This window comes from Rhinatrema bivittatum, chromosome 7 (assembly GCF_901001135.1).
Source record: "Rhinatrema bivittatum chromosome 7, aRhiBiv1.1, whole genome shotgun sequence".
In the NCBI taxonomy this organism is placed as follows: Eukaryota; Metazoa; Chordata; class Amphibia; order Gymnophiona; family Rhinatrematidae; genus Rhinatrema; species Rhinatrema bivittatum.
Window position 1 is genome coordinate 123,652,194 of NC_042621.1, and position 17,706 is coordinate 123,669,899.

Genomic DNA, 17,706 nt, shown 5'->3' on the forward strand with positions numbered 1-17,706 from the left:
GGACTTTACATTTTGATTTCTACATTGATTTCTGCTAAGAAGATTACCTTTCCAAGGGTCAGGGCCTGCCCCCGGCACCAAAGGAGGAGTTGCCACCTTACTGTCGTCATCATCGAGGGACCGGAAGATATTAAACCGCCCAAGCCACGCACCCCTAAGGGGCGCGCGGCTTTGTTGGAGTTTTTTTTGACCTGGGAATATATCTTGGAACAACTAGCCAATAAGTGAGTAAAAATGTATCTATCTTTATCCTCACTCCCCCAGCTTCAGGAGAATTAATGTTAAATATCTCATATAAAAAGATATTCTGGTGGACCTTCCTTAAGTCTATTCAAACTAATGCCGCACACCAAAAGGAAGGCGCAGATAAGGAAGGCTATGTCCTCGACCCCCCCCTTCCGACAACGGTGCATCCCTAGATATCTTTTTTTCCAGCATCAGCCAATTTAGGCCAGGAGGAAAGGGCTGCTGTGGAAATCACTCCAGAGCGAGAAGTGAATCCACTAGATAAAGTCATCTGGAGCTCCTTGTACTCCTTCCCCACAAGTTACAACTAAAAATAAAATAGGTCCTCTTGTGTTTGAGGTAGCCTTGGATGAAAAGAACATTGCATTAACACAAGGAATGGAGAGTGGTGACCATGCTGAGGGGGGTCTTGAGGTCCATAGACCTGAACTGCAGGTTATTTTACCATCAAAACCAACTGAAATTACTAATGAGACTTTGTGGTCCGCAATTAAGTCTTTAGAATTGGCAATAATGAATTTAACTTCAAAGTCTTCTCATTTTCATCAGAAAGTATCAGATTTGGAAAATGTTACGTCTTTATGTAATAAAAAAATGTTAAATCATGAAGAGAGATTAGAATAGGTGGAAACCCTTCAGAAAAACCTTATTAAATCTGAATCAATTAATGTAAAGAAGGTAGAATATATAGAAAACACCTTGAGTTATTTAAATCTGAGAGTCCTAAATTTTCCCTTTCAGAAAATATCTGCAAAGGATATGTTTGTAGAATATTTACAACAAGTACTCAAAATGCTGACTCAAGTTGTATCAGTATTAGCAAAAATGTATTATATACCTTTAAAAGAAGTGTCAGAAAATCAAGCGGGTGAGATACAACCACAAACTTCCTTAAACTTAACTGAGATCTTAGAAACCTTTGTGCACACTGAGATAACTGTAAGAGCTATATTACATGTATCATTTGTGTTTCAAACCAAAAGGGATGCAGTATTAAGATTATTTTTAAGACATCGAACTGAGAAATTTCATGGGCAACAGATCTGGTGAGATCGACTCAATTAAGAAGAAAAGATTTTTTGAGGTTGAAACCTGAAGTTATTGCAAGGGGAGCAAGATTTATCTTAAGGTACCCTTGTACACAAATATGTCTTTTTTGAGATACCTTCGTTACAGGCTTTTTGGAATTTCACCCCATTAACACAGCAATTGGATAGGAGCATATAAAAAGTTTTTGGCTGACATCTCTTATCTGTGAGCATATATCTTTATTGTTTTTTCTTTTTAAAATATATCGCTCAATTTCTTATATAAGTTAATTCACCTGAAATGTCTAGAGACCATACAGAAAGAAATTAGCATACTTTTGAGTAAATAATTATCGCTTAATTATATTTTGATGTCTGTATTTGCATAAAATCAAACTGATTTGTGTTGTGAAGTTTGAAATGCACAAATAAATAAATAAATACAGCATCAGGCCCAGAGGATGTGGCTGCGTGCGTGTTAGGAAAATGGGCGTTCAGTACGAGCACCCGTTTTCAATGGGCATCTTATTGCATCGGACTCTAAAACTGGATCTTCTACAAAGAGATTTTTTTATGCTCTGGCCCTGCGTTATCAATGCCATGTGGGGCCTCTTCCATTTTATACTGTAGCTTTAAATAGAAGCCAACTCCTGGGGGGAGAAGGAGACATTTGATATCAGGCGTAGTGTTTAAATTTTTTTTTTTTTTTTTTTTTTTTTTTTTACACACACAAGGGAAAAGGACACTGGACATGATCATTGGACGGCAGCATGGGTGGACATAGGTCAATGAATCTCATTTCTGCCAGTTGCTCTACTTTGGCAGCTCTGAAGCTAGCAAGAACGCAAGGCTGCTTAGTGGTGCTTATTCTTCCTTTGTACTATCAATTATAAACCCGTTGAGTGAAAAAGACAATACCAAATACACACATTTCATTCAGCTTAACAATGCACATGACAAATTAGGAGAAGACCTCATATAAAAGAGCACCAGACTGCACCATTGGCTTAGTGTCCCACATCTTTCATAGAGTGCCAATATAATTATAATCATAGGTCTGGAATAAATTCTCATACTTCAAGTACCAAAGATTTTTAAAATCCTCGGCAACAACTAATCAGCCTTTATTTCTTCTGTGGTCATTTTTGTATACTCTATAATCAAAAGCATCAGTCCTAAAGTAGCCTTGCAGCCCTATCTGTACCATGCTATAAAGGAAGAATATCATATACACAAGTTTCACTCAGCTTAACAATGCACATGACAAAGTAAGAAAAGATCTCATATAAAATAAATGTTAAATAAATGTAAGAAAATGCCATACTGGGTCAGACCCAGGATGCTGGGCTTGATGGACCCTTGGTCTGACCCAGTATGGCATTTTCTTACATTTAACATTTATTTTATATGAGGTTTTTTCTTACTTTGTCATGTGCATTGTTAAGCTGAGTGAAACTTGTGTATATGATATTCTTCCTTTATAGCATGGTACAGATAGGGCTGCAAGGCTACACACCCCCAGTAAAAAAAAACCAGTGAAAGAAGCAGACAGTATCACAGTATAAAGCATAGTAAATGTAAGGTGAAACCACTACAACATCCAAAAGTAACAGAAACATTAACATATTTAGTGTAAGTGCAGCTGACAAAACTCAGAGCAAATATTATTCTACCCTTTATGGTAGTTTACTCAAATTTGTTTTACTTTTTTTCCATCCTAATCTACCACTTCATCCTCCCTCAACAGCTTGTCTGGGCAGCTCAGGGGATCCACATTGTCCCAAGAACTAAACAGGTGCCTCTGCAGAGATGCTCCCTAAGCACTCATCACTGGCCAGGAGGCAGCCAAAGTAGTATAAGCAGCAGCCACCATCATCCCTCCCTGCCTCCCTAGACTTTAAGCTTACCACCTCCGTGGTGAGTCCAAGTCAGTCAGGACTCAAAACAACAGAACAGAACCTGGATCCACTACAATTTGACTCACAGTACCAATCCTGCTTTCACATTTATTTCTTTTTTTTTTTACTTAAGTCCTTACTAAACGATGCTCAAAGCAGCTTACAGCATGATTAGAATTCAGATATAAGCAGCCCCTGCCCCAAACAGCTTGCAGTCTAAGTGGGTACCTAAGGAAACGTATGTTTTGGTATGGAAGTGAACCCTGGGCCGAGGTGAGAGGAGTCACCGCCCACAGGGAGGAGCCCCATGGACCTCACCATAGGTAGGCGCGGTCTCAGTAGCTAGGACACAGCTGTAGTATAGACTTTATTATGGGAGAAAGAGAGCATAACCCGGGGAGCGGGGAATGCGGCAAAGGTGAAGTTCTTGAGCAGAACCCGTGGAGCAGGTAATGCAGTCAAAAGTACAGTTCTTGAGCTGTGGGGTATACCCAGGGTGATACCTCAGATGAGACGATCCGGTAGTGGCCCGCAGTGCAGGGTACGCCAGACAGTCTTACCAATAGAGTAGCAAATATCTCAGGTGTGCAGATCCGGTAGTGGCCCGCAGTGCGGGGTATGCTGAAGATGACTGGACGAGGCAGATGGTATTGAGCTAGTCAGATCCTGGAGCTCAGCTCAGAAGTACTAGATGATGTATCAGCAATCTCCTGCAGCACAGGGCAGATGTAACAAATCCTGCTGGTGAGAATGCGGTAGTGGTCCGAGGAATGGGGTACACCGCAGGGAATCCCAGCAAGGCATGGCAGAGAAGAAGAAGTTAGGTGGAACTCACAAGGCTTGGTTCCAGGAGAGCAAAGCAGGAAGGCCCTCTGAGGAGCGGATAGCCTAGGAACGCGGAAGAGCCCCCGAGGAGCGGGTAACTCAGAGCGTTCCCCACCGAGACAGCAACAGGAACCGGAAGTCCAAGGAGAAGCGGATTCAGCAACGAGAAGAACTCCTTGCTAACTCGTCTAAGCGTAGGGCCAGTCAGATTAAATACGAGGCGGTAACGTCATGCGGAGGGGACGCCCCCGAGGTTCCCGCCACGACATGTATAAAAGATGGCCCATGCATGCTAGGTGACTCCAGGAACAAGACGGAGGTTGGCATCGCCCACGCCGTCCCGGGGACGCCAGGGAGGTCAGCGTTCGCTGGCAGAGGCCGCCACTCTTGGTCTAACCACTAGGCCGCTCCTCCTAGGCTTCTGCATATTTACAATAATCACGGTTTCAGTTTATTTTTTATTAGAAGAGCCTTATGATCTTATCTTCCATCATATTGTTTGTATCCATGAATCTATGGCCTCAGTTTGACTATATCAGATTTGCTTTATCACATCTCAAGAAATTAAATATTTGATGCTCCTAGAGCACAAATGTTGTAAACTATTTTGTTGGTCAATCTAAAAACATTTTTTAAACTAAACAAGTATAGGGGAAATTACAGAGCTCTCACCAAAAACAGTCTTTAAGAAAAATATTCCTCATTTCCCAGCTTTTTCTATATTTCGTTATGCTGCAACCTTATTCTAAAATGCCTAATATGCATTTTTTTCCTCCTCAATCTACATACATCATAATGACAAAGTGTAGAGATTTGTGCAAATTAATTTTAAAAAACCTGAAATATATTTACCTAAGTATTCAGTTCTTTGTTGAGGCACCTTTTGCAGCAATTACAGCCTCAAGTCTTCTTGGGTTACAATCTTGGCACACCTGGATTTAAAGGATTTTCTTCCATTCTTCTCTGCAAATCCTCTCAACCTCTGTCAGATTGGATGGGGAGGGTCAATACACAGCTATTTTTAGGTCTCTCCAGAGATGTTTGATCAAGTTCAAACCCAGGCTCTGACTGGGCCACTCAAGGACAGTCACAGACTTGACCTGTTGGAAGATGAATCGTCACCCCAGCATGAGGTCCAGAGCGCTCTGGAGCAGGTTTTAATCAAGGTTCTCTCTGTACTTTGCTCCATTCATGTTTCCCTTGATCCTGACTAGTCTCCCAGTTCCTGCAGCTGAAAAACATCCCCACAGCTTCATCTTAGGGCTGGTATTTGCTAGGTGATGAGCGGTACTTGGTTTCCTTCAGACATGGCGTTTAGCATTCAGGCCAGAGAATTCAATGTTGGTTTCATCAGGTCAGATAATCATGCTCTGAAAGTCCTTTAGGTATCTTTTGGTAATGTCCAAGCGAGCTGTCATGTGCTTTTACTGAAAAGTGGCTACTGTCTGGCTACTCTACAATAAAGGTCTGATTGGTGGAGTGCTGCAGAGATGATTGTCATTCCGGAAGATTCTCCCATCTCCACAGTGGAAATATGGAGCTCAGTCAGAGTGACCATCGGGATCTTGGTCACCTCCCTGTCTAAGGCCCTTCTCCCCCGACTGCTCAGTTTGGGCGGGCGGCCAGCTCTAGGAAGAATCATGGTAGTTCCAAACTTTAAGAATGACGGAGGCCACTGTGTTCTTCGGGACCTTTAATGCTGCAGCAATTTTTTTGTACCCTTTCCCAGATCTGTGCCTCCACACAATTCTGTCCTGGAGGTCCACAGACAATTCCTTAGACTTCATGGCTTTGATTTTGCTCAGACATGCACTGTCACCTTTAGACAGGTGTGTGTCTTTCCAAATCATGTCCAATCAATTGAATTTAGAATAAGTGGACTCCAATCAAATTGGAGAAACTTCTCAAGGATGATCAATTGAAACAGGATGTACCTGAGCTCAACTTTTGAGAGTCATAGCAAAGGGTCTGAATACTTATGTAAAAGTGATATTACAGTTTTTTATTTTTAATTTGCACAAATTTCGCTTTGTCATTATGAAATATTGTGTGTAGATTGAAGAGAAAAAATGCATATTATCTATTTTAGAATAAGGCTGTAATATATGGAAAGCGTGAAGGGGTCTGAATGCTTTCTGAATGCATTGTAGAAATGAATTACTCAAAATTCTGAAAGGCCCTTGGGAGCTTATTCCACCAATTAGTCTGTTTACTCTTTGCAGCTTTCTGCTTTTGGATTTTAGTGTGTGTAGACTGAGGAGGGAAAAAACTGTATCGTAACAAAATGTGGAAAAAGTGACTGTGATGATTTCTTTGACTGAGATGTTTCTCCCACATTTGAATAGAGGAGAATTGATGTTACTAGTTTTGATTGATCTTTCTAGTGCTTTTGATCTAGTACATCACTATGTTATTACATCAATGTGAGCTTCCAGGTTTATGGAATAGCCTTCCACTGGAATTGAGAAGAAGTAAATTTAGTAAAATTCCAGTAAAAGCTAAAGATGTGATTTAATGTCTGTTAACAATTACTTTGATGTCCAATAGATTTTGAGCTTGAAACTTCATGCCAATTTGCAGAGTACCTTATCAATGTTTGACAATTACTAAATTTACTTCTCACAATTCCAATGGAAGGCTATTCCATAAACCTGGAATTACTGTTGAAAAGATCTATTTCCCCAATCGAGCATGACCACATTTTTTCACTGATAAAAACTGCCTCTCCACATATCAAATTTCTCCCCCTTCAATGAAGGAGGAGCCAAAACCATTCAAGACTTTAAAAGCCAAAACTAAAGTTCTTAAAGTTACATCTGCCCACCTTAATGTAGCCCATGAAATAGTAATAACAAGGGTTTAGCAGTTCTCCTGGATTTCCCCACGACCATACTCGCAGCTGTATTTTCTACCAGTTGTAATTTATGAATCAATCAATTTACCCCCTAAGCCCAGAGATGTGAAAGAATGAATGCATAAGTCACAGCTATTAATGCTGACATCTCCAGATAAGGTTTCGACTGCTTTACTAATTTCAATTTGAAATAGCTATTACATGCTACCTGTGCAATTATAGACCCCGTCACAGTGACACACACAAAGATATATTTAGACACATGCATACTTACTTTCAGAAACAGCTGGGTGAGTCTCTCTTCCCCACTGTACACTGCTCCAGAGACTTTCCCATTATCCCACCGCACCTCTCCTGAAAATAAAAACCAGGAACTAGTAAATTCTCCCAAGACTCTGCAAGCAAAACAGCTAACTAATATGCCAAATAATTCAGGAGCTCGGGAATATTCAGTAATCTTAAAGAGATGTGCAGGGAAGGGAACACATACAAAAAAAACAAAACAAAATAAAACAGCTTTAGTAGATAATAAACTGCAGCACCAGTTTCAGAGAGGACAAAACATTTCCCATTCTGTAGTCAGAGAACTAGAAGTGGACACACAGTTCAATTAAAGTTCACCATCTGTCTCCAATACTACTTTTCTTCTTGCTCAAAATAAAACTTCACAGGTTCACAGCGGCAGGCGAAAACCAGGGAAGCCAGTGATCAAATCCCACTGTTGCTCCTTGTGACCTTGGGCAAATTGCTTCACTCTCCATTGCCTCTATAGGAGTGAATTTTCAAAGGAGTTACACAGGTAAGCATAGCATAGATCACAGCAATTTTCAAAACCCTTTAACTCCTGTAAATCCTTTTGAAAATTATATCTTTAGATTGTAAGGCCTCTGGAGACAAGGAAATACATGCTGAACCTAAATGTAAAATGCCTTGAGCTATCAATGAAAAGGCATGCACTAAATCTAATTTATTTTTTTTTTGTAAACTTGTGCATGAATTTATGCTGGTGAACAGTGCTCGATTAACAGAACTTGAAAATAATGTTCTCCATTTACCCATAAAATGGTTACAGGACAGGCAATGTCAATGCTAAGTTTCTTCACTGCCCTGCCCATGTGCCTCTGTCTAGAAGGATCACCTCTAGTGTAGAAGAGCAATTCACTCTCAGGCCGATGCAATAAAGTGCGCTCAGCTGAGCGCACAGCTTTACCCGCGCTTGGATGTGAGTTTTGGATACATGTCCAAAACCCCTTGTGCAATAAGGAGATTAGCATATCCAAACCAGTGCATAGCTAATAGCCTCATCAACATGAATTTACATGTGATGAATGCTATTAGCTATTATCCACCTATGAAAAAAAAAAAAAAAAAAAGTGTGCTCAACATGCACATTTTTACTCTCAAAAATTAATGCCTGCCCTGGAGCAGGCATTAATTGAGGACCCCTAAAGTTAACAGAAAAGCAGAAAATACTTCAGTTCCTCTGACTTAATATGTGCGCACCACTGAAATGAATGGAGCAACAAATGCATATCCCTACTGCTTTGACAGCACATAGCCAGTTCTAGCCTAGAGTCTTGTACATAAAAAGCTGTTTCTCTAAGGTGTGTTTTTGTGTATGTATATTGGAGGATGAGGGCTAAAAATGTAAGTGAAATTGTCTTCTTCTGGTCACAGGGTATAAAACAGTACAAAAAATCTCCACCTGACATACTTGGAGTTCTTCATTTTCAGTTTAAACCGATTTGCACCCATAAATTCCAGGATTTTTCCCCAAAGGTGAAAATGGGTTTAAACCCATTTTTCACGTTAATTTTGTGTGACTTGAAGAGCTGCAGATGCATTTTAACAGATACTAGAACCCAGTACAGGCAGAAAAGTTTCAACATTCTCCCTTCCCCCAAGCAGTCAAAATATGCCTCAGACCTTCTCCTGACAGCATCCACTGCTTTCTCACAATAGCCAAGCGGAGCCATGGGCTCAGTTCTTTGTGACCTCATCTCCATGCACTGGAGAAGTCACTGCTCAGGTCAAAGCTTCATGTCTGACTTGGACACAAAGCTTTGACCTGAGTGGTGGCTTCCCCAGTGCACAGCGATGAGGTCACAGAACTGTGTGGCTACTCTTAAGTAGATAAAAACATAAACAGCATCCTGTTTCCAACAGTGGCCAATCCAAGTCACAAGTACTTGGCAAGAACCCAAACATTAAACTGATCCTAAGCTACTATTCCTTATTGATTAATCTTAGTTTATGGACTTCTCCTCTAGAAACTTATACAAACTTTTTTTTTTTTTTTTTTATAGTTTTAACTTTTTATTTGGACATTATAATATATACAAGCTAATAAATTTCATACAGCTGCGTCCCCTCAGAACATTCAAATGTCCAAACAGATGTTTTATATTCCCCTCCCTCCCCCCCCCTCCATCCCTGTCCACCGAATATGTGAATAAAGTTGGTGTAACTCTACAGAAACAACAAACAAGAACAGCAATAAATTACATAGTCAATAAACAGCTGTATAATAAACACTTCTGAAATAGAAACTGAAGTCCAGACTCATTAATGAATTGGTTGCTTAAAGACTTATGTTCTTATGACCCATTGGTTTGATCCAGACCAATATGTTGATTCTCTTGAAGCCATTTGTCAAAAGGTTCCCATATTTAATTAATGCATCTCTGCGATAAGCTGTTATTTTTTCCATGGCTCTAATACCCATAAGTTTGGTGACCACCAGATTCACTGACGGTGTATCCTTCCTTTTCCAGCATTGTGCTACTACTAGCCTGGCTACAATAGCTATATAACGTAGCAGTCGCATGTTGGAAATTCCTTGATCTTCGCGCCACAATCTTAGCAACCATAAATCTGGAAGTAAACATGGTTCCACCCACAACATTTCTTTAGCCATCCCTTGGATTTGTACCCAGAACACATGTATGTGGGGACAGGACCACCAAACATGAAAGAAGGTGCCCTCAGCTATGTCACATCTTCAACAGGTGTTTGGGATCTGAGCATACCATCTCGCGAGCTTAGCGGGGCTTAAATACCACCTATACAACAGTTTGTATTCATTTTCAATCATAGCAGTAGACAAGGAGATAAAATATGGTGACAAAACATTTTTCAGATACATCAGCGAAAAGAGAAAAGTCCAAAGTGGTATAGTGAAATTGAAAGGTGGAAATGATCAATGTGTGGAGGGAGACGAAGAAATGGCAGAAATATTAAACGAATACTTCAGCTCTGTGTTCACTAAAGAAGACCCTGGAGAAGGACCATCTCTACACAACAAGAAACTGGAGGGAAGCGGAACAGAGGAAAATCCATTTACAGTAGATAATGTATGGGAAGAGCTAAAGAATCTGAAAGTGGACAAAGCCATGGGGCCTGATGGGATTCATCCAAGGATACTGAGGGAGCTCAGAGATGTGCTGGCGGGACCGCTGTGCGACCTGTTCAATAGATCCCTAGAAACAGGAGTGGTGCCGAGTGATTGGAGAAGAGCGGTGGTGGTCCCTCTTCACAAGAGTGGGAACAGAGAGGAGGCTGGTAACTACAGACCAGTTAGCCTCACTTCAGTGGTGGGAAAAGTAATGGAGTCACTGTTGAAAGAGAGAATAGTGAACTATCTACAGTCCGGAGAATTGATGGACCAGAGGCAGCATGGATTCACCAGAGGAAGATCCTGTCAGACAAATCTGATTGACTTTTTTGACTGGGTAACCAAGGAATTGGATAGAGGAAGAGCACTCGATATCATATACTTGGATTTCAGCAAAGCTTTTGATACGGTTCCGCACAGGAGACTGGTGAATAAAACGAGAAGCTTGGGAGTGAGTGCCGAGGTGGTGACCTGGATTGCAAATTGGTTGACGGACAGAAGACAATGTGTGATGGTAAATGGAACCTTCTCTGAAGAGTATCTTTGTGGTGTACCGCAAGGATCGGTGTTGGGACCGGTCCTGTTCAATATCTTTGTGAGCGACATTGCGGACGGGATAGAAGGTAAGGTTTGTCTTTTTGCGGATGACACTAAGATCTGCAACAGAGTGGACACGCCGGAAGGAGTGGAGAGAATGAGACGGGATCTAAGGAAACTGGAAGAGTGGTCGAAGATATGGCAACTGAGATTCAATGCCAAGAAGTGCAAAGTCATGCATATGGGGAGTGGAAATCCGAATGAACTGTATTCGATGGGGGGGGAAAGGCTGATGTGCACGGAGCAGGAGAGGGACCTTGGGGTGATGGTGTCTAATGATCTGAAGTCGGCGAAACAATGCGACAAGGCAATAGCTAAAGCCAGAAGAATGCTGGGCTGCATAGAGAGAGGAATATCGAGTAAGAAAAGGGAAGTGATTATTCCCTTGTACAGGTCCCTTGGTGAGGCCTCACCTGGAGTACTGTGTTCAGTTCTGGAGACCGTACCTTCAAAAAGACAAAGACAAGATGGAGGCGGTACAGAGAAGGGCGACCAGGAAGGTGGAGGATCTTCATCGGATGACGTACAAGGAGAGATTGAAGAATCTAAATATGTACACCCTGGAGGAAAGGAGGAGCAGAGGTGATATGATACAGACTTTCAGATACTTGAAAGGTGTTAATGATCAAAAGACAAAACAAACCTTTTCCGAAGGAAAAAAATCAGCAGAACCAGGGGTCACGATTTGAAGCTCCAGGGAGGAAGATTCAGAACCAATGTCAGGAAGTATTTCTTCACGGAGAGGGTGGTGGATGCCTGGAATGCCCTTCCGGAGGATGTGGTGAAGACCAGAACTGTGAAGGACTTCAAAGGGGCGTGGGATAAACACTGTGGATCCATAAAGTCAAGAGGCTGCCAATGAAGAGTGGGTGACTCGCCAGAATGATGGCTACTGCCTGGAGTCAATACCCTTATTAAATAAACATACACAGGCTTACGGTGACTCCAACATCGCTCTAAGCTTCAACAGCAAGAGGAAATGTGGAAAAAAGGATTCACACTCACAAAGAGGGGAGTAGCTGGCTTGTTACGGCGGTTACTACCCCAAATCAAATAAGCCTGATACTTCACTTTCAATGCATATACAGCAAAGTTCTCTGATTCAACGGCAGGGGAGAAGAAAAACTGATACTTCACACATCCAGCAGAGCTCTCTGCTTCAACGGCAGGGGAGAAGAAAAGAGGGTTCGCACTCACAAAGCGGGGAGTAGCTGGCTTGTTACGGTGGTTATTACCCCAAACCAAATGTGCCTGATACTTCACTTTCGATGCACATCCAGCATGGCTCTCTGCTTCAACGGCATGGGAGAAGACTTATACGTCACGCATATCCAGCATAGCTCCCTGCTTCAACGGCAGGGGAGAAGAAAAACAACCAATAAGGGCTAATAACATAGTCTGGGTAAAACAAATAAGCATGGGTGCAGCTTGCTTATTGCGGCGGCTACTACCCCTAACGAATCAAGCTAGATATTTCACTTGGATGCAGCTCCATCACTGCTCTCTACATTAAAGGTGGGGGTGGAAGGGAAAGAACCAAGAGCTAAGAGAAACAGATAAGTATGAGAGAAAATATGTGTGAAGCTTGCTGGGCAGACTAGATGGGCCATTTGGTCTTCTTCTGCCGTCATTTCTATGTTTCTATGTTTCTATGAATGCCTCCCCAAATGAAGAAAGCAGGAATCCCATCGCTTACTGTCCCATTCATCTCCCATATCCCTTTTCCAAGCCTTAATATGTGCAGCAGTATAAATCCCCTCATCCTCCAATAGTTTATATAATTTAGACATTAGTTTTGGAGGTTTCTTAGTCGCTACACAAAAGCCTTCTATCAAAGATACTCCTTTCTGCATAACTCTTGAGACTTCTGTGCTACAAAAAAAATGATGCAATTGAGCATAGGCCATTAAGTCTTTTGTAGACAAACCATACTCTTTCTGAAGCGTAGAGAACGGCTTCATAGTTCCCACTAACCATATCTGGTGAACCCCGTATAGCCCTTTCTCTGGCCAAGTTTGAAAAGTCCAAGATTCTCGGCCCACTGGGAAATTTGGCAGAAATCTAAGCTGAGCCGGAAAAAAAATATTCTTTTTTCCCAGTGAACTTCTCCCTCCATTTATACCATAGGGTCACAGTATAATGTAAAGATGGTAATATATGAGGCCCATGTATATCCGGCCTTTTTCGTTCCCAAAAATATTTTCAATATGTTCTCTCTCGAACTGGGATTGCTCTATAGCCATCCATTGTTTTCTGCTGCTGGAAATGAGACATTCCACTACTGCTTGAAGTTGAGAAGCGACATAATATTTTTTGAGATGTGGAACTCCAAGCCCACTTTTAACCCTAGTTCTATAGAGAACTTTCCGGGCCACTCTTGGAGGTCTTCTTTTCCATATGTAGGAGAAAAACTTCCTTTGTAGGGCCTTAAACCACCCATCAGAGATCAGACATGGTAATACTTGAAATAAATAGCTGAGCCTGGGAAACAAATTCATCTTTACAATGGCAATTCTACCCATCCAGGAAACATTATACCTGTCCCAAATCTGCATATCTTTGTACAAGTTGCGCAGTAAAGGATCATAATTGGCTTTAAATAGATATTTATGCTCCTCTACTAAATTAACACCCAGATAACTTACAGGGCCATTCGTCCATCGGTATGGAAATAATTGGGTTAAACAAGACCATTGCTCAATAGTAAGGCTGAGAGGTAAAATCTCTGATTTGTCTGTATTTACTCGAAATCCGGAGACCACCCCAAATTGCTCTAACACAGTCGTCAACGTCTGCAAGGACGTAGCTGGTTCTGTGACTAGAAAAATTATATCGACAGCATATAATGAGATTTTATATTGGTTCTCAGCCAACTTAACTCCATAAATATCCTTAGCATTGCGAACCATTTCAGCTAAGGGTTCAACACGCAATGCGAAAAGCAGCGGTGATAACGGGCATCCTTGCCTGGTACCTCTGAATAGAAAATGTATCAGTATATCCCCCCCATTTACACCTTTATGCATGCCCGGGGTTCCCGATATAGCTCTTTTACTCAACCTAAATAGTGCCCTCCCAAACCCATTCGTTCCATCACTGCAAATAGATAAGGCCAATGAACCCTATCACATGCCTTCTCAGCATCTGTTAGCAGAATAGATGGACACTTTTCCTTTTTTACCACTGAAATGAGATCCAGAATTTTACAGATATTGTCAGAGGTGGATCTCGCTGGCATGAACCCAACTTGATAATCTTTAACCAAATCAAGGATAACCACGCGTAGACAAATGGCCAACACCTTCGCTAACAGTTTTAGATCTATATTGATCAAAGAAATAGGGTGGTATGAGCTACATAACATTGCATCTTTGTCAGGTTTTGGAAGTATCGGAATCCCTGTAGTATTGTCATTGGGAAATAATCGCTGCCCCTCCCGCAAAGTATTAAACATATCTGTGAGTATATTTACTAGCACACCCATAAATTTTTTATAGAATAAGGGTGTATACCCATCTATACCGGGGGCCTTCCCAGACTTCAAGGATTTTATTGCTTTTTGAACTTCAACCACAGAGATAGGAGAACCCAATATATCCTGCGCCCCTTTTGAAATAGAGGGTAGTGGCACTCTATCCAAAAATTTAGAAATGTCATCAGCTGTGACCTTGTCATCTGTGGTATAAAGGGTTTCATAAAATTGCAGAAAACTGTTTTAATCTCCTGCAATCTAATTTGTATCTGTTCTTGCTGATCTTTTATAGCATAAATATTGGATTGTGTCCTTTGCCCCTTCAACTTGCGTGCCAATAATTTGCTAGGTTTATCACCCTGTTCATACCATGTTTGTTTAAATCCAACTGATGTGCCACCTGATCAGCATCTAAATTTCTCAGCAATTGTCTAGTCTCATCTAATTTTCTAAGCATGGTAGGCTTTTGATCCTGTTTGAGTTTTTTCTAATTCTGAAAAATGTTGCACTAGCTGAGCCCTCAGTAAGCCTTTTTGTCGTTTATGGTAAGTCCCTAGACTAATAAGATTGCCTCTCATACGGGCCGATACAGTAAGGACGCGTAAGAAACAGTGCAGCAGTGCTGGGCGCCCGCTCGTTTGCCACGCGCATATTTTGGTTCACATACCACTCGATTCAGTATTCAAATTAGACGCAAATCCAAGCGGCGTCCAAAGCGCATCAATGAAGCGGTAGGCGCTCGCAATCCATTTTACTGTATAGAGTGGTATGCAGCGCCTATACAGTATCCAGGGTGCGCTGGTACCTGTCCTTTGAAATGTCATTACAAATGTCATTTGAAATGTCATTCCACCAGGTAAGTAAATGGTTCTTTTCTACAGACCCCGCTGCCTTGAGCGCCCGGCTGGATGTCCAAGCCGCGACCTCGGACGTCCAGCTGGGCGCTCAAGGCAGCGATGCCTCCGATCATGGATGCCACGACCTTGGACGTCTGAGGTCACGGCTTGGACGTCCGGCCGGGTGCTCAAGGCAGCGGACGTCCAAGCCGCTGTAGGCACCGCTGTAGGCAGCTGTAGGCACCGTTGCCTTGAGCGCCTGACCTCGGACGTCCAAGCAGAGGGCTGGCAGGCGAATCCGCTAGACTCAAAGTATTAGGGATGCTGGACAATCACGTCAGCATGCTCACGCACCACTACATACACAGGCGGGCCTCGCATTTCGAGCATTTCTCAACCGCTGTCCGGTACGAAGCTGACTGAACACCACACTAACGCCAGGGAAGGCGGTAAATGAGCTAGTTAACAGGGCGATAATTTGGGCACAAGTTACTGTATCTGAGGGAATAGCTAATCTGATCATTAACATGTCATATACATGCGACGGGCAGAAAGGGATACGCGTCCTTTTCGGCAAGCGGTAAGGACGCGTAAAAGCCAATACTGAACCGCGGGTACGCCTTACGCGTCCAAAACGGGTTAAAAACCGGGTAACCACGGCTGCGCTTTACTGTATCGGCCCGATAGTTGCCTTCAAGCCTTCCCATATTGTCACTGGTGAAGTCTCAGGATTATTATTTAGCAATAAAAATTCCTCTGTTGTTGAATGTCAGTGAAGTACTGTTTATGTTTAAGTAGACTGTCATTCAATTTCCAATAACGTAAGCCAGAATCATTATAGGGTAGGTCTATATCCCACCAAACCAGGTAATGCTTTCTATATCAGTATTCTTTGTGTATGTGCTTAATTCTTTATCAACTAAAAAAGTAATCTGTTCAGGAGTAAGTATCATGGGGCCTGGAGTAAAATGAGTCATTTCAACTACGAGGGTACATAAGTCTCCAGATATCAAACAATTGCCACTCTTGTATTAATCGGGTAAGTGATCTATCTCTTTGATTCGCTCCACCCTTTCCCGATGAGGTGTCCATCCCAACCTTACTTGCCATATTGAAATCGCCTCAGATCACTAAACTGCCCTCAGCCACTCTATGCAATGTCTTATTGAGCTCATCCAGTAACACTCCTTGCTCCTTATTAGGACAATATATATTAACTAATGTGAATTTGCGATTATGTATCTCTACCAACAATATTAAAATCGCCCCTTAGGGCTCTCCACTTTATCCATCACTTTTACTCCTAGATTATTGGCAAACATAATTCCCACCCCACTATATCTGCAGTCTGGAGTGCTGGCAGCATAATATCTTTGAGTATAGAACTGTGGGCGAAATAAATGCTCATGCCTGCGCTTTAAATGAGTTTCTTGGATAAAACACCACGGATGCATTAAGCCGGGATATTTCATTGCATAACTGCTTTCGTTTCATTGGTGAGTTTAATCCCTTCACATTAAGGGACATAAATTTAAGAGGAGCCATACATTATTATTCCTTTTCCACTGCCAGCATACCAATCCTTTTCAACTGCTATTCTTACTACTTTAAACACAACATGATATAGAAAAACATCCCCCCTGTCCCCCTCCCATTCCCTCCCTCCCTCCGACCCCTCATAGATCTATTGTCGCCCCACATGAGGCAGACCCCTAAGCGAGGAAGTTACATCCACCCCCTCCCCCCTCAGTTATGTAATTATTACTCTGTCTCTCCGAATCTTAGTGTGCAGTGTGAAAATCCAAGCAGCTATCTGAAATTGCTAAAGTGAGGCTGCGATTAACTGTGTCCTTAGCGGAAGCTTGAACATTTCAACTGCTGTAAATTAATCCCAGTCAGTATATTTTCAGTGGATGTACTCGATAGTCCATCAAGTGCTGGAAGAATCCTTCTTGCTTGTAGAAACTGTTGGCTGCCACAGCACTCCTAATCCTGATGTTCTTTTCAGACGTCGACCCCCTTTGTCCAGCTCTTTGCCATTTTGCAGGTTCCACCGCTGGCATCTCGGGCACTTTTACGGAAGCAGTATATGAGATTTCCATTCCCGCGGCATGTATGATTGCCGCAGCTTCATCCATTGACTTGACCCTTGAGGTTACTCCTTTAATAGTGAATGCTAGTCCACTGGGGTATAGCCATCGATATCTGTGATGTTCTTTTCGAAGAAGCGCGGTAACCGGTTGGAATTCCCTGTGCAGTTTCAGCATTGCTGGTGAGATATCATAGATTGACAGAGCATGGCCTTCCCATTCAAAATTTTCGATTTTCCTTGCTGCTTTCATAATGTTGAGATTACTTACCTGATAATCTCCTTTTCCTTAGTGTATGCAGATGGACTCAAAACAAATGGGTATAGTGTGCTCGTGCTAGCAGTTGGAGACGGATCTGACGTCAGCACAGGTACATATACCCCCACAGAAAGTGTAGCAAATCAGTAATCTTCCTTGCAAAAGCTTTTATGGATATATGTGTGACTGACCAATCGATTAATCAACA

General features: G+C 42.1%; 1 protein-coding gene across 3 annotated transcripts in view; it reads right to left on the reverse strand.

Annotated features, from left to right (window-relative positions):
* Window positions 1-17,706, reverse strand: part of SGPL1 (sphingosine-1-phosphate lyase 1) — a 210,634-nt gene that overhangs the window by 75,669 nt on the left and 117,259 nt on the right. For all 3 annotated transcript variants that reach the window (XM_029609059.1, XM_029609060.1, XM_029609058.1), the window contains one exon: window positions 7,126-7,205. In XM_029609059.1, coding sequence (XP_029464919.1) covers window positions 7,126-7,205 — 80 coding nt within the window. The remainder of the gene's footprint in view (window positions 1-7,125; window positions 7,206-17,706) is intronic.